At 45.4% G+C, this 26,785-nt stretch overlaps 1 protein-coding gene across 1 annotated transcript in view; it reads left to right on the forward strand.

Annotated features, from left to right (window-relative positions):
• The window catches only part of efnb3b (ephrin-B3b), a 74,035-nt gene extending 61,234 nt beyond the window's left edge, over positions 1-12,801 (forward strand). The window contains exons 3-5 of the mRNA XM_041965105.1: positions 5,111-5,203; positions 7,877-7,939; positions 11,801-12,801. Of these exons, the coding sequence (XP_041821039.1) occupies positions 5,111-5,203; positions 7,877-7,939; positions 11,801-12,234 (590 nt within the window). The 3' untranslated portion in view covers positions 12,235-12,801. The remainder of the gene's footprint in view (positions 1-5,110; positions 5,204-7,876; positions 7,940-11,800) is intronic.
• Positions 12,802-26,785: the final 13,984 nt, after the last annotated feature.

The raw sequence follows: 26,785 nt of genomic DNA on the forward strand, positions 1-26,785 counted from the left end.
TCCTGGAGAGCGTATCGCACTAAAAGCGGGAACCAGAAATATATAAAATGAGGCACTAGAACAGCACTTCTTCTGACTTTTGAGCAAAGTGAAATGTGAGCGGTGTCCCAAAGCAGGCAGAAGGACGTGATGGAAATAACAACATCAGCATGTACACAAATTCACATCGCTCACATAGGAGCAAGTGTTTTGCTGCGGGAGGCCGGCTGTCACTCAGCATGTGTGGAATATATAACCAGGGCTGCAAAACAAGGCGCAGGAGGGGGAAGGAATAGAGTGGGATGGCAAACATCGGGGTCTGGGCTGTGTCTTAATGCAAATGAAGTAGCTTTGCATAGTCCGCTGCAGCGGGCGACAGTCGATACAGAGCTGAACGCATGTCGGCTGTGAGGGTTTAAGCCCCTGAATGAATTAACGATGTGAGATACGATTCACTTTTACGGTGGGCCGACTTCAGCGGCGATAATGGAGGCAGAGGAGAAGTTCGGCCCAGCACTGACCTTGGTAATAACAAGAGCGACACAGACTCAGACTCTCAACCACTGTGTGATCTTTTTCTATGGACTAGATACACACTCCCTCCCCCGGCCGGCCTGGCTGCCTGCCTCGCTGTGCGCAGAGCCCCGGCGCTGTGCAGTCTGATTGAGGTTGACTGTGGTATTATTTCATTAATTAAGTTTTTCCACTTCCTCCGCCTCTCCCTCCTGTCTTCCTGTCGAACGAGGGTGGCGGAGCGACGCCCTTCCTCTCCTCTGTCCTCTGGCGCTTCACATCCCCCCCCATCACTGCTGATCATTGTCTCAATTACTCATCCCTCCTCTCCCTCCCCCGTCTCCCTCTTTCTCTCCCGCCGTTCTTCCTCCTTTCTCCTCTTATCTCATCCCAAATTGCTGTACACACTCCTCCTCATTCTCTTTTTTTTCACTCTCCGTCCTCCAAAAAGTGAGCTGGGAAAGATTTGGCACACTCCATTCCTGCATTCCCACATCTCTCCATCTTTCCCGCTCTCATCTCTGTCTGTCATCAGGATTTCACAGATCTTCTGTGATTATTTCTACCTTGATTTGGAGATATCCCCCCTCCCACCCCCAAGTGCAAGGAAATTGTCTACATTTTCAGTGTTTGGCAACCAAGATTGGGTGGGGGAACATTTTCGATCCAAGGACAAAGCGGCTCTGATCTCTTTGTCTGCTTTGTTCCTGTGAAATTGACATTCACAGAAATAGTGGCACCTGTAACACGTCTAATGGATTTGCGAGGATTTGTCGTGATACAGTTCGCTGTTTTAACAAAAATTGCCTTTGTGATATTTGTGACCTGTTGATTAGGATGCTGAAAAAAATAACTTGCATTTGCAAAATCACATTTGTGGAGGCTCTCCCGCCGCAATTTGGCTGCCTTGCTCTCAGTGTCTGTCTCTCTCGGTGTCTCCCTCTTCTTTGTATCCATTACCGCTCCACTTTTCCATAATGGAGACATTAGAGTCTTTTACCTCTCTGCGATCTATCATGTCATTTAAACTCTTTCCTTACTTTCTGTTTTTAACTTCTCTCCTTTTTTTTCCTCCTCTCTCTATGAATCTTGTCTTCCTCCCTCCTCCTCCCCCCTGTGTCCACTGGGCTCTGGGTCATCTCTCTCGTCTCACATAGTCTCCTGTCCCCATCATATCACCAACAGCTTGTCACAGGCAATCAGTCTCTCTGCCTCGCTTCCCTGCGTGGCCTCCTCCTCCTCCTTTCCTTTCCTCGCCCTCGTCTTCCTCCCTCGTCTCCCATCACCTTCTTGTCCTCCTTTGTGTGTCAGGAGTTATTACTCTCAGAAATCATCGTCCTCCGCCCTTCTCCCTCAGACCAGTTAAGGGTATTTACTCCATCCTCCAGCCATTCCTTTAATCAGAGCTGCTACACTCTGTTTTTTACCCTACGGCCCATCTTAATCACACTGTGCACCCCCTGCCCTGGGATGTAGTGGAGGGTAAAACCATGTTTTCTAGCTTTAAGATAATTAAAACAGATTCATCATAGATACATTTGGAATGATTCCATCATTTAATAATTTTGTTTTCACACACTGCGCCTCTGGACAAGATTATGTAATTAATAATGTTGAAAAAAATAAACATTATTATGGCAAAATTATTAGAAACAAATGTGATTTAGTGCAATTGCATTCAATTAGTTTGTTGAATAATTATATCTGTGTGCAGAATTCAATATGAACAGCACACGACCCACTCATCCTTTTTATGTCATGACTTTGATGGACGTGACTTTTATAAATACTGAGCAAATATTCAGTCAAACAGATGCAGAAAAATACTGAAAATGAATGAATTTCCCATGTGCTTGAAAATTATATTTATTCTAATCAAGTTATGAAATCAAATAAATCTCAGTTGTGGCAGACATGGGCAGCTTTTTGTTTCTATTTTTGTATTTTCTTTGATGTATGTTCTGAAACATATTTCACTGAAGACATTCAGGCGACAGCATTTCCATCCTCTATTTCTCAAGGTTTGCTAATACGAGTGCTCCAAGTCGGGCTCGCCAAACTCTGTCGGAAATGGCTTGTTTCAGCTTGATGAGTGCCACCTGCTCGTGATTGTTGGGAAGTTTCATTCACCGAAATGTTACCCCAGAGTAAACAAAAGAATCTCTCGCCATGGCGCTTCGAGTCCTGCTGTCAGAAATCAGCGGAGGAAAACATAACGACCAGAAGCAATTAGACTCATCAGAGCAGGCACAAAGAGTAAACTGTTTGACATGATGTTTGATGCAAAAATGCATCTCTCTAAAGCTTCCTTTGGGTGGTTTGTATGACAGGACTGCACCGCTTGTAGTGGAAATTTGAAGAAATTTGAGAAAAATTGCACTTGCAGTTTTTTTCCTACTCGTGGGTCATGAGGCCTGATCTTCTCTGCATCTGAAATTTTCTCAGAGTATCTCCAAGTAGTTTTCAAAACATGCAACAACCTGCATATGACACCTGAGCAGCCAAAGATATTTAAAAAAAAAAAAGGATTTTCCAGTGACACAATTAAGCCCACTTAATTTGGCACACTCTGCTTATTTCCATTTATTTGAACTTCGCTGAAATAAATTATGTTTTCCTCCCACAACGCGGGTCTCAGACAGGAAAAACTACTATGATTCAAAATGATTTGGTAACAACAAATAGTAGAAAAACCTGAGGAGCGTACAAACTTTTTCATAGCACTTCATTTAAACCTTCTTCATATATATATCCCTTCATCCGTCCCCGTCTGCTGGCTTTCCCACCATACTGCTGTTCGCCTTGACCTCCGCCTGCTTCTCTCCTCCTCTGCTTTCACACTCTGCATCCTGCAGGGATGGAGGGAGAGAGGGAGAGGGAGGTGTTAGAAGTGAAGCTGCCTCTTTTTCACACCTCCCTTTCTCTCTCGCTCCGTCCCGCTCTCTCTCCTGAGCCATACGCCATCGCTCCCTTTCTGCTTCGCTTCAGACAGGCTAATCTATAGCCTGAAGCGAAGTGGCGGGAGGAAAATTATTTTTTATATTTCTTGAAGAAGACAAGGTGAGGGTTAGCCCAGGGGCTATAACAGGGAAAATAAGGATAGATGGGTGGTGTGTGTGCAGGGGTGTTTGGGCGGGCTGCTGGAAGGAGGAAGAATATGTTTAGTGTCTTTTTTTACCGGCCACTGAGGCTACACATCAGCCCCTCAATCAAGTTCAACTTTAAAGCCAAAAGTAGTTTCAAGTTCTCAAAATGAGGGCTGTTTTTCAAATTTGATCCAAAGGCTGCGAGTAATGAGTGAACATTTGTGTGCAAATGACTGAGACTGATCGCAGGTCAGTCACCTTGAAGGCCTCTCTCATCGCTTCACCCCCTCACCTCGTTTTTCCATCATCCATTCTGTCAATTTTATTAATTTAGTCCAATGTCCCAAATCACTAATTTGCCTCAGGGGGCTTTACAAACTGCAGCGTAGACACTGAGGAGGGATATGACAAAATTCTTGTCTCTCCTCTTAAACTGCCTCTGCATCCTCATATCTGTGTCCCTCCACTTTCACTGCTCGATCCCTCCAACCTCCGCCCTTTCTAACCTGCACACCAGCGATCTTTAATGCATTCGCTGACATGCTTTATGTTGGGAGAAATGTTACAGCGTTGCAGGGATTCATGCTCACACCCCCTCTTGCCCGTGCACTCTGTCAGCACTGCTTGACCTTCCTGGCTTCAGTAGAAAGAAACACGAGTCCGGAACAGGTTATGATGCTGACTTGAAACCTGACTCCATGTCTGTGCTGTTTTGATTGCAGTTTTTCAGTGTAGCAAAGCTTTTATCGTTTATTTAATTATCTTAATTAAAACAACGCTATTTGCACAGCCCTGTTAGAAATAACTCGGATGTAGACTACCTCATTCAATGGAAGTTTGCTCATATGTTGATATTTTGTGTTTTTCTTTGTATTTATTTTTATGCCATTTTCATGCCCTCCTCCAGTGCATATGTGCCTGCACGTTGTGTTAATGACAATAAAGTTGAATTGAACTGAATAAGCAGTGGTAGTAATGGAGTATTACCAGTTGGAGCTTTACCTCATTTATCACAGCCTGTTTCTAACCAATCAGCTCCAGTTTTTCTCCACACACAGTGTTTTGTGTCTCAGGGGCTCATTTTATTTCATACGTGTGCTTGATTGGATTATCATTCCTTTTTACCGTCAGTCAGTCCGTGCCTCTCTAAACTACCCCCCTCTCCTGCAATTTCTCCGGCCCGAGCGGCGATTGCAGTTGACTGAAAGCGGTTGAGTCCATGCGGCGCGGCGGGGGTGTTAATGAATTCCAGCGGACTGCTAAATGAGGACTTATTAAAGTGCTGCCGCCTCGTAGTTTGACATTTCAGAGCTTCTGGTGGAGTTTTAAATCGCTGCCTCTGCAAATGTCACTCGCTGACTCGCTGGAATGGCTGACCATATGAATAGGAGCTATTGTTGGCTTCGGCTATAGATTGAGAGAGTGAATTTGAGTGGCTTCAACAGTTGGCTTTCCACTCTGTGTGTGTGTGTGTGTGTGTACCACCCTGCTACCTGATTAATTGTTTAATTTTTTTGTTTCCATCCCTCCAGCAACGTCAGATGGGACGCGTCAAGGCCTGGATAGCATGAGAGGCGGAGTGTGTGCCACGCAAGGCATGAAGGTGGTGCTGAAAGTGGGGCAGAGTAAGTCCTCTCACCTCTCTCCTGCATTATGCCTTCTTCCACACACACACACACACACACACACAAACACACACGTGAGCTGTACATCTCTCATAGTCCACCACACATGGACTCTTTTTCACACGCCCTCTCGCTCACAACACACACACACGTTGTTATTCAAGCATCACACACAATCGCTCACTTAACACACAGTGTGACTAACACACATTGGCTCCGGTCCACCGCATCTCACATCATCTCCCATCTGTACAGTACAGAGCGCTACACGTTCATTACTGCACCTTATCTGACACGCAGCCTCTTCTGCGTTCAAACCATCTCTCTTATCTTCGCTTTTCTCACACACGCATACAAAATGCACGCACACACACTCGTGCATCACTTTTGTGTGCGTGTGTGTTCTCGCTGAGCGTATTAGGTCTCGTTAAGTGGTGAGAACAGCGGAGAAGTGTGGGATCAGTCAGCTCTAATGAGCCCTGTTGACTCCCCTCTCACTCTGCCTTTTAACTACTACTGACTCACGGTGGACACACACACTCAAGCGCACACACTGAAACTGGCATATCCCCCGTGCGGGATATTCGTCGCAGGCACGAGCATCAGCCCGACGCTTGAACTGGAGTGTCCTAGCAGGCATGTGGACACACACGTACACACCAGAACACACACGTTTCCCCACGCAGCAGGCCTGCCAACTAAAGCGCGATAACAAAATGACTCCATTCAGTGTTAAAGCACACAGTCAGTGATTTTTAATGACTCGTGGCTGCACACACTTCTAATTTGTTTGGAAAATATTCACAGGTAATGACCCTCACATGCAGGCTTTACAGAAAAAAAAAAAAAAAACAGGGGAAAAAAGGCCCATTTAAGCATTTTCCCTGACCTGCGCATTCCTAGACATAATAGGCACCTGTCCTTCACACGACCCCCCTCACACACACATGAACACGCGCTCGCCTGTTTCTACTTCTTTAGCCTATCCTGTGTTATCAGGCCTCGTGCATTGTGGGTGCTCTTCATCAAAGAGCCAAGTGGCGCTGCTGTGGCTCTATCAGCCCGTAACATCAGCATAGTCAGCTCAGCTCAATAGAAATACCACCACACGCACACTTTCTTTCCCCTGGCTTTTTCACCACACGGCCAATGGAAATGCTACCTCCCTCACGCACACACATACAAGCCCCTCTGTCACTTCTGCACAACTCTATGAAGTTCTGAGACACACACGTATCTTTTTATTGTCATCTTTCTTTCCCTTTTCTCTCTGTCCCTGTCTTCCTCCCCTCTGTCCTTCCTTCACATCTTCTTTATTCCCTCTGCATTTGCCTTTTTTCTTTTTTTAACCCCTTTTCATTCTAGCAACATTGCTCGTTTCCTTTTCAAATTCCCCATCTCCCTGTCCTCATCACTTCCCTTCCCGTTTTGCATGCTAGCCATCTCTCCTTGCGACTCTCCCTCTCAGTCCCCCTCTCTGTTATTTTCACTCTCTTCCTCTGTCTTTCTGTCTTATCTGCTACGTGGCTGAAAGGTCACGTCTGTGTTGTTTGTCGTCTAAATAAGCGGCACGCCGCTTCATGGCGATCTCTGATGAGATATGGCGCTCCGCTTTGCTCCGAGGAACACACACACACTCGCGAAACACACACTTCCACCTTTGCCCCACACACATACATTGACCTGTCTTCTCTTATTTTATTCTTTATCTATCTTGCTTGCTCTCTGTCTCTGTCACACACACACACACACATAACAGTCTGAACCTCCCTCCACCCACCCCAGCTGACCACACAGCAGTTTCTATTGATCCAGACAGCACCGCCCCTAACTTCTGTTTCGTTGACTGTCATGAGGGAGCTATCAGCCAATAGCCTCACACACTCTAAATGTCAGTATGTATAGGTTGACGGCTGTGCATGCACGCACACATTCACCAGTTTGTGCCTGGGTGCGATGCAGTGTGTGCCTTTGTGGGTTCGCTGTACAATTTCACCCATAAGCACCCCATGGTAATATCAATTTTGCCCTCCCCTGCTGCTGCAATGACCAATAACAGACTTTCTTTTGAAAATGTAGCACGAACCGCAGAGCTGAATAGTCATATCCCGACATCAAACTACATCCTTGCAGCCTACTTTTGGCCAGATGGCTCAGAAGCGAACAAAATTAGTATATTCTGAACCGTTTCTTTTAGCGGTGAGGAGTGGCACTTCTACAATAGCTGCATCTGTGTATGTGCGTGTGTCTGTGTGTGTGTGTTTGCATGTGTCACATAAACGCACTTTAATGCCATCACCATTACTGAGGGCTTGCTAGACAGATGGCCTGATTTAGCGACTACAGATTACAAGCCGTTATGGCCTTGTGTAAATTCACTCTGGCCAAAACAACAAACAGCCTCTCTTTAGTTTCCCATTCAAACGATTGGAAAAGTGCTCATGCACGGCACATGGAGGCCCAATCAATATGTGCTTTCCTATAATGGGAATAGAAGGGAGGGAAGCCTTTATTAAAGCTCCTCTGTCTCTATTTCTCCCTCTGGCTGGCTCTCTGTTTGCTAATGTCACTTACTGGTTCCAATTCTGAAAACCTTGGCTGTTGTAGCAGACAGAGGCTGTCTCGGTATTTCTGTCATTTTGCTCATATTCCACCCCTATTTTTCCTCCTCAGGCCCATATGGGCTGCCTCCAAAGAAGGAGCCACCAGCGGGACGTACCACCAACAGAAACCCAGGTAAGCAGGAGACCAAATGGAGATAATCCTCAGCGGATACATCCATAAAATAGATGGAGGGAATAAGCAAAGACTAGTAGATAAAAAGAAAAGCAGCAGGGGGAGGGAGGGAGGGGGCGACAGATGGAGAATGTGCAGCGGTGACATCTGTGGATCTCTCTATTTAATTCCATATCTTTCTCTCTCGCTCTCCCTCCGCCGCTCTCCATCCCTCTCCTCCTCATCTCTGTGCCCGGCCCTCCGAGCTAAGTGCTGCAGGCGGGGAATGGATGGCTAATAGCTACCTTGGGAGAAGGACACGAAAAAGAGAGGGAGGAAGAAAGAGGCAGGAGGAGAAAGGGAGACAGGGCAGCAGGAGAGAGGGCCAGACCGGCGGCGACATTTCAGAGAATTATTATTGTCATTAGTTTGGGTGGCCTGGATTCGGTAGTTCCGTCTAAAGAGAGAAGGAAAGAAAGAAATGAGAATTACGGAAAGATGAGGGGAGAGAGAAGAAGAGACATAGGGGAGTGATGGAGCAGAGTGGGGAGAAGTGGGAGGCACATAAGGAGGAGAAAGAAAAGAATAATTGAAAAGCAAAGAGGAGAAGGGAATAGAACAAGGAGATGGAAATGGAGAGAGGCTTAGATTCATGCTCTACCTCACAGTCATTCAGTGGAGGAGAAAGAACATCAGTCGCCTTCATTTTGCTTTTATTTGCTGTTTTTTTTTCATGTGCTGAATTTGTGTACTATGCCAAACGTGTGAATTGGGGCGTTCACACATTGTCCAAACACTTGTCCATACCTCACATAGGTGAGAACCGCATGTGTGAAGTAAGCAACAATAGTATGCATTGTTTTTACTAGAATGAGGCAGATAACACCGGACACATGACGAGACTGATTTACATCGCACACATAATGAGGGATTTTACACATTTTTGACGCTCGCATAAGGACATATTAGCACACACTTATCTGAAATGATTGTTTTGACTCCTGACACAACAGCTATGGCAGAATTTCTAATCCCCGTGCGAATACACTCGAACTCATCTCAGCTAATAACTGGAATGTTGCTGGTTATTCACAGTCGCTCATTTTGTTTGTTTTGTCGAATCTGATCCTCTCTAGAAATGTAAACAAATGCATTATTGGGATATGAACAGATAATCTCTCCCTGGACCTTTTTCAGTCCGTCACCCAACTGAGAGTTTGCTGCAAACTGTCACTTCTTCTCAGAGTCGTAATCTAAACACGCAGACATCGTGCACGCTCTTTACTCGGCTATATTGTAAATGAGGTTTCTCATATGTTCATAAATGCACACAAATAGCCCGTAGGCTTAACACATGGAGGTGTAGATAGTTTTCGATTCAATATTCTGACTTTCAGCGAGGTTCACTCACAGTAACTTTTCATCAGTTTTCATCAGATTAGTTGAGCAGCGCAGGATAAAGCTGACTGTTGGTGCACAGGTGTTATTTTTACCTCGTGATCTGATATTAAAGGCTGGCACAGTGCGCGACTTGACAGCAGTAAGACAATAATCGAAATGACAGCAGATACTGTAGGTTTAACACAGCAAAGGAAGCAATGTAATGATTTTTAACAGCTTCCACCCACTTCCAGTACAAACCTGAATAATGATATTTGTGTGAAATAAACTGATACAGAGGCAGATTTTATAGTAGTTTTGTGTTACACCCTTAATCCACCTGCACGACACCATCACTTGTCATGGAAATCAGAATTTCAACTCCTATTTCCAGTGTTTATGGCAACGTTAGTATGTTTCCGTTCACCGGTTTTTCTACTCATTTTGAGTTTGTGCAATAAAAGCAGATTTTTCTAATACGCTGCTTCTGCACGTTCCCTTGTAAAATGAGGTGTTCAGGCCGTGCTGACACTCCATTAGAAACCAAACAAACAAACAAAAAAAGTGCATCAGGAGTGCATGCAACCACAAGGTCTGTGGTGCGAGTCCAAACGGGGCCCTTCGGTGCACATTAAGCCCCGTCTGCATCACCATAGAGGTTGGTAAAACACCACAGAGTGCACACGGATAGGAGGAGATAAATGAATTCATAAAAGAAAGGGGAAGTAGCAATGACATGCCATGATACATCAGAGTTACTGGTGCTCCATTAATTATGGAATCTTTTCACTTCATATAAAGGTTTTTAATGGAAACACGCACTGATTCACACTTTATTTTGACATACAACACTTCCAATAGTTCCAAAAAGTGTGTAGAAAATAATTGCAGACCAACTACCACCTGAAATGGGAATTATACATGGGAAGAACAGCTGGCTCAGAAACAAGGCTAGAACTATGTCATCACCTTGACCTGTTTCTTTTGTATTTTTTTTCATTTCTGACCTGTTGGACGTCTCTCTCCAAGGTGAAACTAACTAATGAAAGAAAGAAAAGGGAGGCAAGGGGCAAGGAAAGCATCAAAGTCTGAACTTGTGAGAAAAAAAAGGAAACACAGGAGGGAGTAAGAAGTGGAAAATATGGGGAGCGAGAAGGGAAGGTGGAGGAGGAGAGGTGAAGGAAGAGAATATAATAAAGAGAGTCGGTGAAAGGCGGGCATCATAATGGAGATGGAGAATGAGGGATGTTGGGTTAATGGAGGGAGGAAGAAAGCGGGAGGAGGAGAAGGGAGTATAATCGACGTCCGGCATTAGCGCTTTGCTCCCAGTCAGTCCAGCGCGACGGGGGGGCCTCGCAGCAGGGGATGAGGTGTGTTTGTATGTATTTGCTTGCGTGGTTGTGTGCGTCCACATCTTAGTGTGCGTTTGCCCATACGTGTGTTCGTGTTGCTAGGCACTGAGCTTCGAGCAAGGTAGGTCATTACGGTTACAATAACCCGAAGACAGAGAGTACCATGGAGCGAGGGGGGGGCGAGGAAGCGGAGGAGACGCAGGAGAGAGGCAGACAGGGAGCAAAGAAAGGGATGTGTGCCAAGAATAATGATGGACCAATCCAAAGTCTCTGTATAGCAGGGACTCACATTACCGGCCTTAACCAGTTCTCCACACACATTCACACGGTCCGGTGCCAGAGCCGTAGCCCCCACCCCCCAATCTGTAAACATACACGCACACAGATGCACACACTCATACACGCATCCAGACCATCATCCACCTGCTGAGTTCTGACTCGACCTCCTGCAGGGGAAACTGTGAGCTCCGAGGCTGTGAAGATCTTAGGTTTCAGGCAGACACGCAGCAGACAGACGGAGCAACAGAAAGATAGTGTGACAGACAGTTTGATAAACAGACAGACAGATAAAAAAGACAGACAGGCAGGCAGGAAGGCCGGCAGGCAGGCGGAGTGTGTGGTCTGGTGGTGGAAGCAGAGCGAGGAGGCTCTCTTCATGTGGCCGGGTGTAATGCTAAGTAAATACAGTTGTTAAGGTTAGGGAAATAGAGTGTGTTACCTTGATACACACTGTGGCTTTGCCGGGCTGTCCTCAAGAGTATATACTGTGCAGAGCTCTCACACTCACCCACTGAGTCTACGGACATCCCTCTCCGTTTTATACGCAGCGTTGTCCACTTCATTGCATCAATAAAGAGACCACATATAAGCGTCTGTGAGATTTGCTGCATACTTACTGCATTCCACTGGGTTAAGTTTCTGCAGGCTTCACTAGCAGAGCTAAACCAGCACCATTACTCATGTTATTGTGGTACAGGGCCATAAGGATTGGTATGTTTATTTAAAAGCTAATGAAAACACAAGTTGTGAAAGCAAGCTGTGTTATTGCTCTGGTATATTCCTGATGATTAATTAAATATATATAAATCAAAGGGAAACAGCTTGTGATGCTGTGGATTTTGGAGTAAGATTGTTTTGTGATTTGTTTCAGGCGGCGCAGGGAACTCCACCCAGTCTCGAGGACCCAACAGCTTCGGGGGCGAGGGCGGCGGCGAGAACGGGCCCCTTCAGCCGTCCAACATTGCCGTCATCGCCGGCGCCGCGGGGGGCTCCGCCTTCCTCCTGCTGGTGACCGCCGTGATCTGCGTGGTGTGTTACAGGCGGCGGCACGCCAAGCACTCGGACACCCACCACCCTCCGCTGTCGCTCTCGTCGCTCACCAGCCCCAAGCGGGGAGGGGGCGGGGGCATCTCCAGCTCCAACAACAACGGCTCAGAGCCCAGCGACATCATCATCCCCCTGCGGACGTCGGACTCAGCCTACTGCCCGCACTACGAGAAGGTGAGCGGAGACTACGGACACCCCGTCTACATCGTCCAGGAGATGCCGCCTCAGAGCCCGGCCAACATCTACTACAAAGTATGAGACGGCCGCTGCTCCGGCCGAATGGACACATCCACCTCCCTCTACCCATTACCAACCAATCCCCTGCTCCAAATGAAGCCACAGCAAAGCTCGCCATCACAGCTCCGACCCCGAACCCCTCAATACTATCAGTATTGTCCCCTGGACCCCCCACTCACTGCCCCGTGAGCCCGGCCACAGTTGTGTTTCTAGCTGAATAAACCACCCCACCCCATTCTCACACAACTGGGCCACCAAGTGTGTGTTAAGGGCAATGTCATATTCGTACATAGCCCTTCTTAACAAGGCCCTCACGAACGGGCAAGAGCCTCTGAGTGCCCCCTTCTTGTTAACTCAGAGCTAAACGAGCCCCACCCGTGCTGAATTGAAGAGTCGTCCCCGTAACGCCAGTATGTGTGTGTGTGGCAGCACACGTTATTTCTGGGAGTATGGACCTGGAGTTGGGACTTGAGATGTTTTACAAAAGAAAAAATAGAAAGGAAAGGACTACAGCTTAAAAAAAAAAACAAAAAACTACACCCCTGATCCCACTTAGCGCCGGAGAACTCTGATTCCCAGAGGCCATACCTGCCTAGCTCACCGCCCCACCCCTCAGAGCTCCATCAGCCAACCAGAGACCGGCCCCTGCCACTAACTCACCAATAGGATTCTAGTTTGTTTGTGTTTGTTTCTCCTGAGAAAATAGGGGCCTCGGACTCACCCAATCAGCAAGCCTGGGCGGCGGTCACACGGCCAGGCCCAGGCCTGAGGAGGCCTGACCAATCGGTGACACTCAGAATCTTGTATATTTTAATAATGTGTGCGTGGCTGTGCGAGTGTGCATACGACTTGGATAATAATTATGGCGCTGCTGCTCCACATTAGACGTGTGTGTGCAGTTAGTGTGCTTCAGTACAGCAAGTTTGCATATGAGTTTGCATATGCGTGCGTGGGATTTAGTTTGTGTGTGTGTGTGTACGCTTTGTATGTGAGTGATTGTGCGTACGCGTGCGTTCTTTAGACTTGTCTTAAATACCAAAACACAAAATAGTGAGCGAATATCAAAAAAGTGAGATTTTTTATCGCTATCAACACTTATAGATTATATATATGAATATCCAGTAAATAATTTCTAGATGTTTTTTTTTGTTTTCTATTGTTTTGTTATTTTTACCCACTCTGTTAAACTACACTTCTGTTGCTAGACATTTTTTATCTGCTGTTTTTGTTTTTCACAACTTAGAATGACCTTGTTTCCTTCCTTTTTCCCTTTTGCGTTGTATATTAATTTAATCCCTTTTTTAATTTTCCCGGCGAACAGAGGTTGTGTCTCTCTTCCTCTCTTCCCTCCCTCATTCACTCCCTCCTTCCCTCCCTCCTCCTCCCCCTCCCATCCCTCTAGGGTCTCTGAACTCTGTGTATATTTTTATAGCTCCTTGTACTATGCTGTAGTTTTGAAGTTTAGACCTCGTTTGTGGAAGTGTTGAGGTAGAACCATCTATGAAAGTTTTTTTTTTTTTTCAAACGCTTTTTTTGAAACGCAGAAGTGAAAAGAAGCGAGGGGCGGGGGAGTGGTGATGGCGGGGAGGGGCTGGGGGGGCGAGAGGGGATGAAATGAAAAAGAAGAATAAAGGAAAAAGAACAGGGCGAGAGAGAGTGCTGTCTGGGGAGGAGGAATAAAGCGGCATCTGAATGCAGAACTTTAAAAAAAAAGAGAAAGGGAGGGAGGGAGACGAGGAAAGAAAAGACTGTGAAGGAATTGCACACTAAAGAAAAGAAGCTGAGGGGAGGGGAGGATGGGAGCGGCAGGAGTGAGAGATGAAGGATCCCAAGGAGGGAAGGATGGAGAGAGCAGATGAAAGAGTGGCTGGCGACGGAGAGAAACCTTTTCTTTGAACGGAGGGTCTGAGCACTCCTGAACGGAGGCGATGGACCAACAGCCAAAAACGGATTTCGGAGCAGTTGAACTTTAACCACGTAAAGGAGAGATGTCATCACACACCCATGCTCTCTCTCTCTCTCTCACACACACACACACACACACACACACTGCCGTGACTCGGTCACAAGTTACATTAACGTGAGGTGGCACATTTCTGATTTGCTCCTCTTTTCCAAAATTTGCGTTGAAATGCATCTCTGTATCGCACACACACACACACACACACACACCCTCATTAAAGCCTTCACAGTTCACTGCGGACACACACAAGAGAAATCCCCCGGGCAGTCAGTGCACACTGTTTCTCTGTTTGACACACACACACACACACGCAACCTCCCACACAACCCATAACACATTTCACACCTTTTAATGACTGTCACAAATGCCTACTGATTGCATTGAGTGACATACATTCTCTCGCGCTCCCGCTTGCTCTCTGTCAAACACATTCACACACACACACACACACTTTCACCCACACTCGCGACAAAAACGCTGATTGCTTTCATATGACTCTGTATTTCTGTGATTAAGACTAACCCGATGGACATGGGAGGGATGAAAAGAGCGCTTGTGCGCCGTGTGTTTTCTGCTCTCGCTCGCACACGCAAACACACACACACACACACTCGCACAAACACGCTAGTGCCCGGCACCTCGACCTGGAGGGCGTTAACACAGCGCTGTGTTCAGAGGTGCAACATGTTCACATGTGCATACTAAAAAACGCTGTTTTGTGTTGCTCAAACATGTTTATGGCTTCTGTGTAAACTGGGTGGCAGTGGAGAGCTTAAGCTTGTCTTTTTTTCCAACACACACACACACACACAAAAGGCCTCCAGTGATGTAGCCATGTTTTCTGTGTGAAGCCAGTGTTAAATCTGGACCTTACGACATTTCTCAACCGTGTTTTGTATCAGTATCTAACATCATATAATGAGATATCTTTCATACAGTGTCACATTCGTCTGAAATGACTTTGTTCAACACATGCTGATGATGCTTTTATACCATGAATGGGTTCTGGATTGTATTTGACTGTATCAGAATTGATTTCAAGACGAAATGAGAGGAAAGCACCTCAAATTCTTCTTTTTGTACAACTACCGACTTGTGTTTTTTTTTTATGTATGCTGTTAAGTCTGTGTCTATTTAAACATGCTCAGAGTACCTAAAATATCCTCCAAGCCAAATGAAGTGTCTGTTTCTCTCTCTTCAACGACTTCTGCAACTCTCTGCAGCACTCCGATCCAAAATGACAGTATTTCCTTCAAATATGGCTGCTGCCGCGAGGGGGAGAGCTAAACTTCTCGGACTTTACGGCATCGTCTCCGACAAAGAAGCCACTGCCCTGTTTTCAGTCCATTTCGCTCCTTCTCCCCCCTCCCTCTCAGCAAAATGTCGAGTATCGCTTGGACTCAAAGTTTGGGGGGGTTTTTTTGTTGTTTTTTTGATTTTCATGTCGATGTTATTTCAAAGTTGTGTCTCTGGCTCTCACTGTTTGTGTTTGACTGGTCGACTCAACGTGTTGGCTTTTCTAAAAACCGCGGACGCAGCCACCGGTCGTCATGCTGAAAAGAGAAAGAAGAAGAAGAAAAAGCTGTTTCTGTGGAACGGGGCAGAGAGAGGGAGGAAAAAAAAAAAAAGCAGCCACCGCCGAGCTCCCTCACCTCTCCGTTGGTGAAAGTGTGCGTGTATGTGTGTGTACATGTGTATGAGTGTGTGTTTCTTTGTGCCAATAGACAGCGAGTGGAGGCCGCCGAGCGCGATGGCTCTCGTATGTAACGTGTTGAGACTTTGTATTTGGGACACCTCTGTGTGAGAAGGGTTTTTTTGTGTCCTCTCCTCCTCTTCTTCTCTCCTCCTTACCCCCTTGTCTACTCATCACGACGACCCCTGAACCTCCCCCCCTCCCCTCCCCCCCTCCCCTCCTCCCCCCTCCAACACACCTCTAAAGAGAGGAAAAAACTAGTACATTCCTGGTTTGGAAAAAAAAAGTTGAATAAAAAAAACAAACAAAATTGTTTAAGCACCACTCTTTTAGTCCTGTTGTGTGATTCATTATTGCGTGAGGGTCTGCTGAGGTCTTTTGTTCTGCGAGTGTGTGTGTGTGTGAGAGAGAGAGAGAGAGAGAGAGAGAGTTCCTGAGGCCCACTGCTAACCCTGCCTTTAATAGAAGGTCTCTCCTCTTATCTCTGCTTTGGGCTTGTCTCAGCGGGGGCTCTTTCACTGCCTCTGCTAATAACACTGCCATTTCAGACACATACACACACACACACACACACACACACACACTGGATCTCCCACTGGTGTTATCAACAAGTTATCAAACCCGGCTTCGTTAGTGTTGAGTGTTGCTTGGCAACGTATTGACAGAGCTGATTTCATTCTCCGTCTCCCTCTCTAACACCCCTCTTCCTCCTCTATTTCCCCCTCTCTCCCTTTAGCTTTGTGGCTCATCTCCATGGTAACTGTTAGCGTCTTTTGCTCCCTTCCTAAATTTGTTTCATCCGGTTGTGTATATGTATCTGCGTGTGTGTGTGTGTGTTTTTAAGGCCCTTTCAGAGCATGCTGTGCCACCCGGGTGGCCTACAGGGTGAGACGACCAGGCAGCTGCTTTTACCCTTTGATCTGTGATGTGCGAGAGTACATGCCCCCGCACGCACACACACACATTCACTGACCCCAAACAACAAACACCAGCGCATGCATCCGAATGCAATCTTACACACACAAACACGGCGGCATTGATCCTTGTAGACACTTGTCACTGCCTCTGCCACGACAACCTGTCGCTGTAACTGAGGCCAAGTACAATGAAGTTTGGCAAACAGTGAACGTTCATTCACCAGCAACCTGCGAAAGCTGCTAATCCACCAAACACCTTCAATCAGTGCCACTACTTCCTGCTGCAGCAATGTTGTCATTTTCCCTTCCCTTTTTAAATACCCTTTGACAGGAGGTTTTCAACCATAATCCCATAAGCCATAATCATAACCTGTTTGTAAACAAAACAGGTTATTTACTGACTCGGGTTCGGAAATGAGAACTGGTTTCTAATTAGACCTGTGCCAAATTTAAACCAGTTCCTGCCACTTCCTGCAGTGTCTGGAGGCCTTTTTCACTGCAGACATTTTAATTTGTCGCAGTAGGAAAAGCACAGGTGTTACTAATAACGTTAATCATGGCTCTGTTCTATTCAAGAGTCCCAGTAAGCCATGACAGTGACTACATTTACATGCACACTAATTTTCCACTATTATTCTGAATAATAATATTCTGAAAATGATACAGGTCATGCGAACATCATATTCTGGATTAGGCTTTATTAAGACATGGGATATGCTGATGTTATTCTGGTTTTAGGAGCATTCTGTGGACATGTATGCAGCACGTTCAGAATATATATCCAAAATGGGTTTTTTTACCGCAGTTTGCAACACACAGCCTCTTCCCTGTTTGTGGCTCAGCTCTGTGCTTTGCCCAGCCAACAGTTTGTAAGGCTGGGATAGAAATGAATGCACAAAGGAAGAGCCCACATTTCTATTCAGAAGAAGAAACACACCTATTTTAAAACGTTCTATCAGGAAGCTGAAGCAGCTAAATGGAATTCAGCCAAGATTTATCATTCATTTGTGCTTTTCTGACTGTAACAAAATGTCAGATTGTCTCACACTAATAATTCCTGTTACAGCTGTATTTCACTTCTCAGTACATGTACAAAATGAGCTTGACTTATGCTTCACCTGTTGGGATTTGAGAACGTCTGTCAGGCATATTTACACATGGAGTTTGGTGGCATCACACAAAGGCCTGCATAGCTCCACCCAACTTCACCCTGACCAGAGGTCTAACCAGCTCCCATAACTGTAAACACCTGTGTGGGTGTGCAGGGCCTAACGGGACAGAATGCACTTTCCCACTATCTTCATTCTTGTTTATATGTTTTAAATGAGCAAACTGGAGCTGGGTGCTGTTATGCAGGTGGTCAAAAACTAATCTTGTTCTGCAAAGTGATGCAAAATGGCACAACATGAGTGGAACCCATCCAGTCCAGTTAATACCTTTGTGTTGGATCAGTAACCGATGACAAAAGAATGATATTTCTACCATATAGTAATATGTCTTCAAATATATAGCCCTATAACTTAGGAGTTTAAGGCTTATACTGTCTGTAGTAATCTTATTTGCCTTATTTTGTCCCATGATATTGCCACAGACTTCCAATAATCAGAAAAAATGCCGGTGGGTTTGTCCTCGATTAGTTCTACCCGTAGAGTACCTGGATGATTGGTAGGTGTTTCTAATCTGCAAGAACCAACCATCACTGGACAGTAACACAAAATGGCCAACGATAAAGAAGCTACTAGCTGCCGACAAATCGCTAACGTAAACCAGTAGTGATAATGCTCCTTGAATGGCTCACCACTGTTGCTAATCCATAGAAACCAGCAGCAATATTCCCTTCAAAGAGGAACTAATGCTAATCTAATGGCTGTTAAGCCGTAATGAGTTTGCTTGCTTCCTTCCAGTCGAGTTTAAAGGAGGCCTGTTTAGACGATCGGGACTGCTGTGGTCCCCTTATCATTACATGCTCATCATTACTCCTTGCTAATCTGTTCTGCTCAATGCACACACAGATGAATATTAATGCCATGGAGGATGATAGCCGTGTGTGTGTGTGTGTGTGTGCCGCATGAACACACACAGACAGATGCAGATAGGCGCCAAAAGTTGGAACGGCGCACGCACAAGCACACAAAGAGGAACACGCACACTCTTGCGTGCTTTCAGTGCTTTGCCAAGTGAGACGGCTGAGCCTCCTCTTCAACTCCGTGGAGGAAGGAAAGCTTGATACGTCGCACACACACACACACACACACGCCGCTTCCTTCCCTGATACTTTATCACAGCAGCAGAAGGATGGAAAGAGAAAAGAATCAGTTTTAAGTGAAATCAATAGAGAGATAATCCCCTAAATTAGATTTTGAAAAGCTCCGCCGCTGATGCGCAACTTAAAACCCAAGGATTGGCCCACTTGACTTACCAACGAAACAATCCTCAAGTAAGACACAGTTACCATGGGAATGAGCGAAGGTCAAGGATAAGAGGAGAGTGAGGGAGAAGTGGAGAGAGTGGGAGGCAATGCTCTAAATCAAAGAAATATACCCAGGAATCTGCATACTGAATCAGGGTAAAACTGCTGTGATTACAGTGTCAGTGTGATTAATGTAGTGTAGCGCCTTAGCGCCCTGAGGAGGAGAGCGGCACAGAGTGCAGGGGTGGCTCGCACCTGACAGACCTCAAATGTCACGTCATGATTGGAGAAGAGATGAAGGGTTAAAAGGTCGAGCTGTTTGATTGGATGCAAAGGCCTCGCTGTGTGTGGCCAGACCTGGAGGTGGACAGATAGCTCTGGCAGAGAGTAATTAAACCTCGGCAGAGGAGGAATTATCGGTAGAAAATCCATGGTGTTACAGTACTGATGCTGGCAGCTTTTTTCTCCGTGCCTCAAGATTGCTCTCATTGTCCCCCTCTATCCCTCCACACAGTCTCTCTCCTCCTTCACCACCTGACTCTCACTCGTCTTTTGTCTCCCCCCTCCCTCCTGCTCGCTCTCTCTCCCCGCCTCCCTGAATCTTTCACTTTCTCTACCTTTTCCCTCCATATCAGAGTGAGAAAAATGTTGCAGTTAATAACAGGCCTGATGACAAGTGCAGCTGCGATCTGCAAATGCAGTGCTGATGGAGGGAGTCGTAGAGTGAGAGAGGAAGAGAGGGAGGGATGAGAAAACAGCCAGAAAATAGCTTGGTCGAATCAGGGGGGGCGGTGTTGTACATTATGTGTTTGGCTTGAGGATATAACAGCATTAATTTCAGATGATTAACTTGTTAATATTCCTGAGTGGATTGCACCACTGCAGCCCTCATTGTTGAAGACAAGCAAAAGTTCTGTAACGCCTCTGCTTGTCACGCAAACAACTCCCCCAGTGTCCCCCACCCTCACTTACACACACACACACACACACACACACACACACACACACATACACACACCATTATGCAGACACACACAACTGAGGCCGCAGGAAATAAATAAAGCAGGTTGGGTTCAATTAAAAAGCTTTGCCTCGCTTTGGAAAGATCTCATCATTATTCCCGACTGCATCTATATTTTTGCTCCATTTTTTCCATAATATTGCAGAATATATATGTATATTTATACATCTTACAACCTATAGCGGTTACGTATTCATAGACCAATAAGCACATCATTAGCTAACATTACATTATTGAATGTGAACTGAGAATGGGAACATGTGTGTGGAGGGTGCTGCTGGGCACTATACTACACCTGAGTTTATGGTGGCTTTAGCAGCTCTGTCCTGCTTTTTACTGGATTTGGGGAACTCGTGACCCAAAATAGCGTGATGTGGGTGAAAGATATTGGTTAGTCCTCATCCTCAAAGCCTTTGCTCTCACAAAGGGGAAACTAAATCCAAATAAATAAATCCTAACCTTTGTAACTTTTCCAAGTGTGTTTTTCTACAGTAAATTAAATTGACAGCGATTAGGTTAAAATGAGTCTTATCTTGTATTTTCCTCATCAAACTGCACTTTAGCACCAGGGCTAATTAGCTCTATCCTGCAAAACAAGAACAATGCTTCTCCTCTATGTCCATGTCTTCTAGGCCTAAATGGATCATCAAGGTGAGGACACTAGCTGAACTCTGGCAACAGTCTCATAGCATGATATCAAACCCATCACCCTCTTACATGGCTCTGTTTTGAAACAAGTCACCCTGAGACTGCATTTTCAAACGAAACTCCCACTTTTCACAACTGCTAAATATAATGCCAAATACTAAAAGCAATAAGAATTTACTACATTTAATAAGAGTAAAGTTGCTTTGTTTTTTGTTGTACGTGACGATAGCACAATTAATTTTAGTTTGACATGTAGATGATTCAAATGGTAACAATGAGGGTAATCTGTTCTAATACCTAAAACCGGTAGATTATCTCACTGATTACCTTTTTATCCAGGTAATCTGAGAGATTACATTGTCAAAGTACTTTTCCGGTTGTCAATTTGTCTCACACACAATAATAACATAGCAATCCAGCACAACACCATGTTATGCACAGATACATTCCACACTCACACACAGACACCCAGAGCAGACAAACAAACCAAAGGAGGCTTTACATAAACGCATTCACAGACAAATTCCAATCCAGTAAAGCAAAACAAACCATATACTGATGTGCGGGTGTGCCATCATTGAAGTATTTTTCACACCCTTCTAGTTTCTTGTTTCATCTACCAGCTTACCAGGAACCTCATTTATTAAAACAAAAATCGACTGAGATTTCGAGTTGATTGTGAAACTGAAGGAATGCTCCCTGACAAAGAAGCTGTGTTGCTGGCGTCAGGGTGGTCTTGTGGTTAAAGAGTCCCACAGTTTGGGGATTGTGGGCTCTTTGTTCACAAACATCTACCCTGCCGAAGTGTCCTTGAGCAAGCCGCAGCAGCCTGTCAGTGACAGTTTGTGCAAGGAGAAACATGCACAAAGTGACCACGGCGGAAAGCATAGATTTATTTGCATCCATTATGGAGACCGGTTTCTTTCGCAGTGTTACATGACTATTGCACATACTGTGAGACGCATTCTAGCTTTTAATTGGTCAAAACTGCTTCGTACGCCGCTGCTGTCGTAGGCTACTCTTTAAAAGGAGGAAATTTATGTGAAGGGACACAAAGCCGAAGGCACTGCCAGTCCAGCACTGATGAAACAATCACTCCATGTTGAGCACAGTTAAAGATTTAATGTACAAAAATAAGCGTTTGTATTGCTAACTGCTCATTAACATAAAATAGCTATTGGAATATATTTTATTAACATGGAAATCCTTTGAAGCCAACACAATTCTGTCTGCAATACTGCTTCCACTTGAACAGTGTTTTCTATAGTAAAACCTCATTTTTACTGATTAAAACCTTATTGTCATGTACTGTCAAATACATATATGATGTTGAGTAAACACAGCACTACTTCCCTTTGAAATGTAGTAATTAACACATAAAGTCTTAGAATATGGAAATACTGGGAAATACTTTAAAAAATCAAAAGTATAACTAAGTGTTGTGATTATTAAAAATGTGATTGGTGACACACCACCTCGAAGTATTGATCATTTGAGAAAATCAAGAATTACTTAAAATTCTCAAACACTGCAGCACTCGCCCATATTTCTATATTTCTTCCCCAGATTTCCACAGTAATGGCATAAAATCCCTTGTGCAATTTGATCATTCAGAATCGCTCTTATCATTCTAAACCTACATCAGAAATAGCTGTAGAAGCCTTGGAAAGGGTTTTCCATCTTAGATTCTTAAATCAGATCAGAAAAAGCTCCAGTTACGTGGGGGCTTTAGGGTGTATGGGTGCCAGACTTGCTGGATTAGTCTTAACAGCTGAAGCACGCAGTTTGCTCGACTGGTGATGAAGGGGCTTTTTGGATGAGCAGTACTCGTCTTCTAGGGCTTGTTTGTGCCACAACTTGATTTGCATACATTTCTAAGACTGAGATGAAAAATCTCCACTTATAGTTCAAGCCACTGAAGCGCAAAAAATATGCAGATAGCCCTCGCAGAGTATTCTTGGTGATTCTGGACATGTATCTGTACCAGCTGGGTTCACTGTTCTGTAGCAGAACCTGATTTCTGACCTTCCTGCAGAGGAGGAAGAAAAGACAGATTTCCTTTACCACAGTCACCTGCTGTATCTGTTCTTGGTACTGTATTTCATCTCAAGTTTCTCAGGAATTTGACACCAATGCGCTGGGACTTTATGTGCTGTAAAGCCAAACTAATTAACAATGAAACACTTATTCTGTTTTGCAAAGAAGTGTGCAACATGCAAGATACAGAACAGTTTTCATCATGCCACTTGCTGCATGTCACACCTATTTCAAGTCTTTAATGCATCATCGTTGCCGCGAGGAAGTGTGTGCATAACAAGATGAGAGGTTGCATGAAGAGCCGGGAAGTTTTTCATGTTAAGTTCAAAGTTTAGGACTAACCACAGGGAGGCGGATTTCTACCTGCACACATTTCCACGATCAAATTGTGTCATGAGACCTTTCTCTAAATGATGCCAGGCAGAGTTCAAAGCAAATCCTGTTCAAAGGAAATCTGATTTAATTTTCACTCAGTCAAGACTAAATGTGATCATGGCAAAGTCATCCTGGTTAGCACCACACCCTTTGAGATCCTCAAGAAGGCGAGCTTTTGGATCCCTAAAGACACTTTTCAATCCATCAAGAAGGATTTCACACCACTTGTGCTGTGGCAGCCTCCCATTAGCTTTTGCAGGTAGTAGCAGTCCATGAGAGGAAAATTTTATTCAAAATGTCAGTCTTTCTCTCTTCACAGTTCTCTGGCTCATTCCCCGATTTGGGTACTCACAGTCCTTGGACGACTGTGATCCACAGGTAGGTGTTTTAAAAGATATTAAATCAAATATATTTTAGCCTCAGTAGCATCCCATTGTGTTTTTGATATTAAATATACCAATCATTGAGTGTAAGTGTGAGTGCAGCAGTTTTGAAAAGGTTAATGTGTCATTTTCAAACGGCCACAGACAAACTGTCCCTGTAGAAATATTATGGCCACTGTTAGTGAGTAAAAAGGCTTCTGCAAGCTTTGGGACAAACACTGTAGAATAGATCCCAGATGATGCAACCTCCACCTGAGCATTACAGAGATATTGCTCTCCGTTTTGATATTACTTCAATGTTTGGTTGAGTAGGGGATGTGTAGGAAGAGATTGGAGGGTCAGAACTGATGTCACGCATTTGGGGTGACTTGTAATTAGCCACTGATGCAACACACCTGCCAGGAGGTGCCAGGAGAGCACTGGGAAAGATGCTGAGTTTGTAGCACACCAGGAGGACCTTGTGTAACCACTTTAAGGACTTTGTCATCTAGTCCTGATGCATTAAACAAAATCTGAAGTGATTGTATTGAGAGAAAAGTGGGCTGGCTGAAGACAGAGGAGCCGCACCAGCTGGAACAGCCACAGAGTCCAGTCCTGCAGCTACAGGTGAGTCCACAGAACATAAACATCATCACGTCATTCTTGCAACAGCATGGTCAGCTTTTCAGGTTGTTTGCTGCAGGAGCAATGTTTCAACATTTCTTTCACACAATGGTAGCCTGCAAGAAAGCTCAGCTACATAAGAACAGACTGGGTTGTGGTCGTTGGAGGCCAGTGTGAATAACAATGTTGAAGAGTTTAATGCCAAGCAGTGTAAAACATCACAAATGCCACAGTATACATGGGCAAAACAAGGAGGGGACGGGAGAGGGGCACATACTGAACGTGACTGGGTCAGTAGTGCAATAGGCCTTTTTCACCGCAGACATTTGGACTTGTCACAGTAGGAAAAGCACAGGTGTTACAAACAACATTTACGATGGCTCTGTTCTAGTCAAGTGTCCCGGCAAGCCATGACAGTGACAGTGAGACAGCATGAACAATACGAGGACCCTGGAATTCAGCCATGATCAATTTTATTATTTACACCTTTACTTTTCCTACAGTGTGACGTGTCAAAATGTCTTCCATGAAAAAGGCCGGTGGTTAAATTCCACGGTGCGCCTCCATGAAGCTTCTGGACATTTTCTAGTGGCCACCCAAGCCTCTGTCAAAGTGTTCGAGAAAACCTGCCCTTCTCTTTGTTTAACAGAGGAAGTCTTCCAACCATCTATTTACTGATAACCTAAATCTCTGCACTGAAACAGCAACTAATGAAATTCTGTTAGTGTTACTGTTAGCAGCTCCTTAAAAGCGACCCACCACATCAGTTCAATTATAGATAAATATCTGAGTTACACTCCTGTATTTCGGGGATTAAGTCATGGACAACATAGAAATTGATGGTTTTACAGATGGCTCTCAAGCAGTCACGGTCAGATAGAAATCTTTATCATATCTGAGGTGGATGACATGACTGGCTGCTATCTCATAGTACACAAAAAGGCCAATATCAGCTCCACAAATCAGTCCGGCTCAAAACACACCGAGCAGTGCAGGATTTTGTGCATTAGCCAACAGCGGATCCAGCATGTTGGTCGTCATAAATACAAAGAAGACACGGCCAAGGACCCTTTCTGGTGAATAGCTGTAACCAACCGTTTGTGTTTACATCTGCTGCAGCCAAAGAGAGTAAACAGAGTGAGAAAGAGGTACAACAGCCGCTATTACAAATGCTGCAAAACAAGCCAAAAAACGAGCCAACCACCCCTCATCCTCAAACCCCCTCTAACACCCCCCCCAAACCTGATGCTCTAACTCTTTCTGCCCACCGCCGAAAGGGAGGAAAGTGAATGAGTCACCCACCTCCCTCTCCATTTCTACCCCTCTGTCCCTCCCCCATGTCTTTATTGAGGCAGCTGCACCCTTTGACCTTTATGCTTGTGGAATGTGTGTGTGTGTGTGTGTGTGTGTGTGTGTGTGTGGACCAGTGGTGGTGTGGGCTGATAGTAAAGGGGAGTAGATGGGTGAAGGCAGGCAGGGAGGAGAGAGGAGGGGGAGAGCTGGTGAATTTGGGAGATGGAGGGAGAAGGGAGGAGGGGAGAGGTCGCTTTTTCTCCCCACTACAAAAGCTGTCAGGGGGAACAATAAGCATGGAGAATGGTGTGTGTCCAGGGAGGCACTGAGCCGTGTTAGTGTGCGAACCAGGCTGAGAGAGGGCATAAGGAAGAGGGAGGAAGGGAAAAAATAGAGGGACAAATGATGGAGATTGAAGCTAGATGAGAGGACTATGGAGAGAAAGGAAGATGATGAGATAGAGTAAGACATAGAGAGACGTAAGGAAGACGGGTAAGGGGGTGAGAACAAGAGGGAGAATGACGGGGGAGACAGAGGAGTGCAGAAGGGTATTTGTTTTGTCTAGCAGCTCTCTTAAATACTGAACTTCCGTTGCCAAAGGAAACAGAACACAAGGCCCAGTATCAGGACGTGTGTGTGTGTGTGTGTGTGTGTGTGTGCGGCCAGCATACCAAAGGGGCCCTGCTCCTCACTGTACCAATGACATCAGTATGGTTAGCACTCCACCAAGTCCTCATTAAGTTTATCTGCATGTGTGTGTGTCTGTGTGTCGTAGTGTGTGCGTGCCCTGTGTTCGAACTACGCACATTTCAGACTACACACCGTGCAGCTGGCTGCGGACAAAGGTGTTCATCGCACTTTGTTTCAAAGATGCGGGCGCGAGTGTGTGTGTGTGTGAGTGTGCGAGTGTTTGAACAGTTGCAGGGGCGGAAGAGAGAGCGGGGGTGATGGTAGTTGAGTGGAGACTTTGAATGCGTTGTGTGTGTGTGTGTATGTGTGGAAGGGGGGTTCAGTGATTGGGTGTTTTGCTTTGAAAGCAAACTGGGGGGGAGGGGGGCAAGCCCCGACTGCCAACACACACACACACACACACACACACACACACACACACACACACACACACACAAAAGTATTGATTTTCTAGCTGGTGTGTGAGGTGTGGTAAGTGGTTAGTAATAGCAGGACAAGAGTTTTGTGAAGTGGTGCAGGTTAAGAAGTTTGGCTGCTGG

This window comes from Chelmon rostratus, chromosome 23 (assembly GCF_017976325.1).
Source record: "Chelmon rostratus isolate fCheRos1 chromosome 23, fCheRos1.pri, whole genome shotgun sequence".
NCBI classification, from domain to species: domain Eukaryota; kingdom Metazoa; phylum Chordata; class Actinopteri; order Chaetodontiformes; family Chaetodontidae; genus Chelmon; species Chelmon rostratus.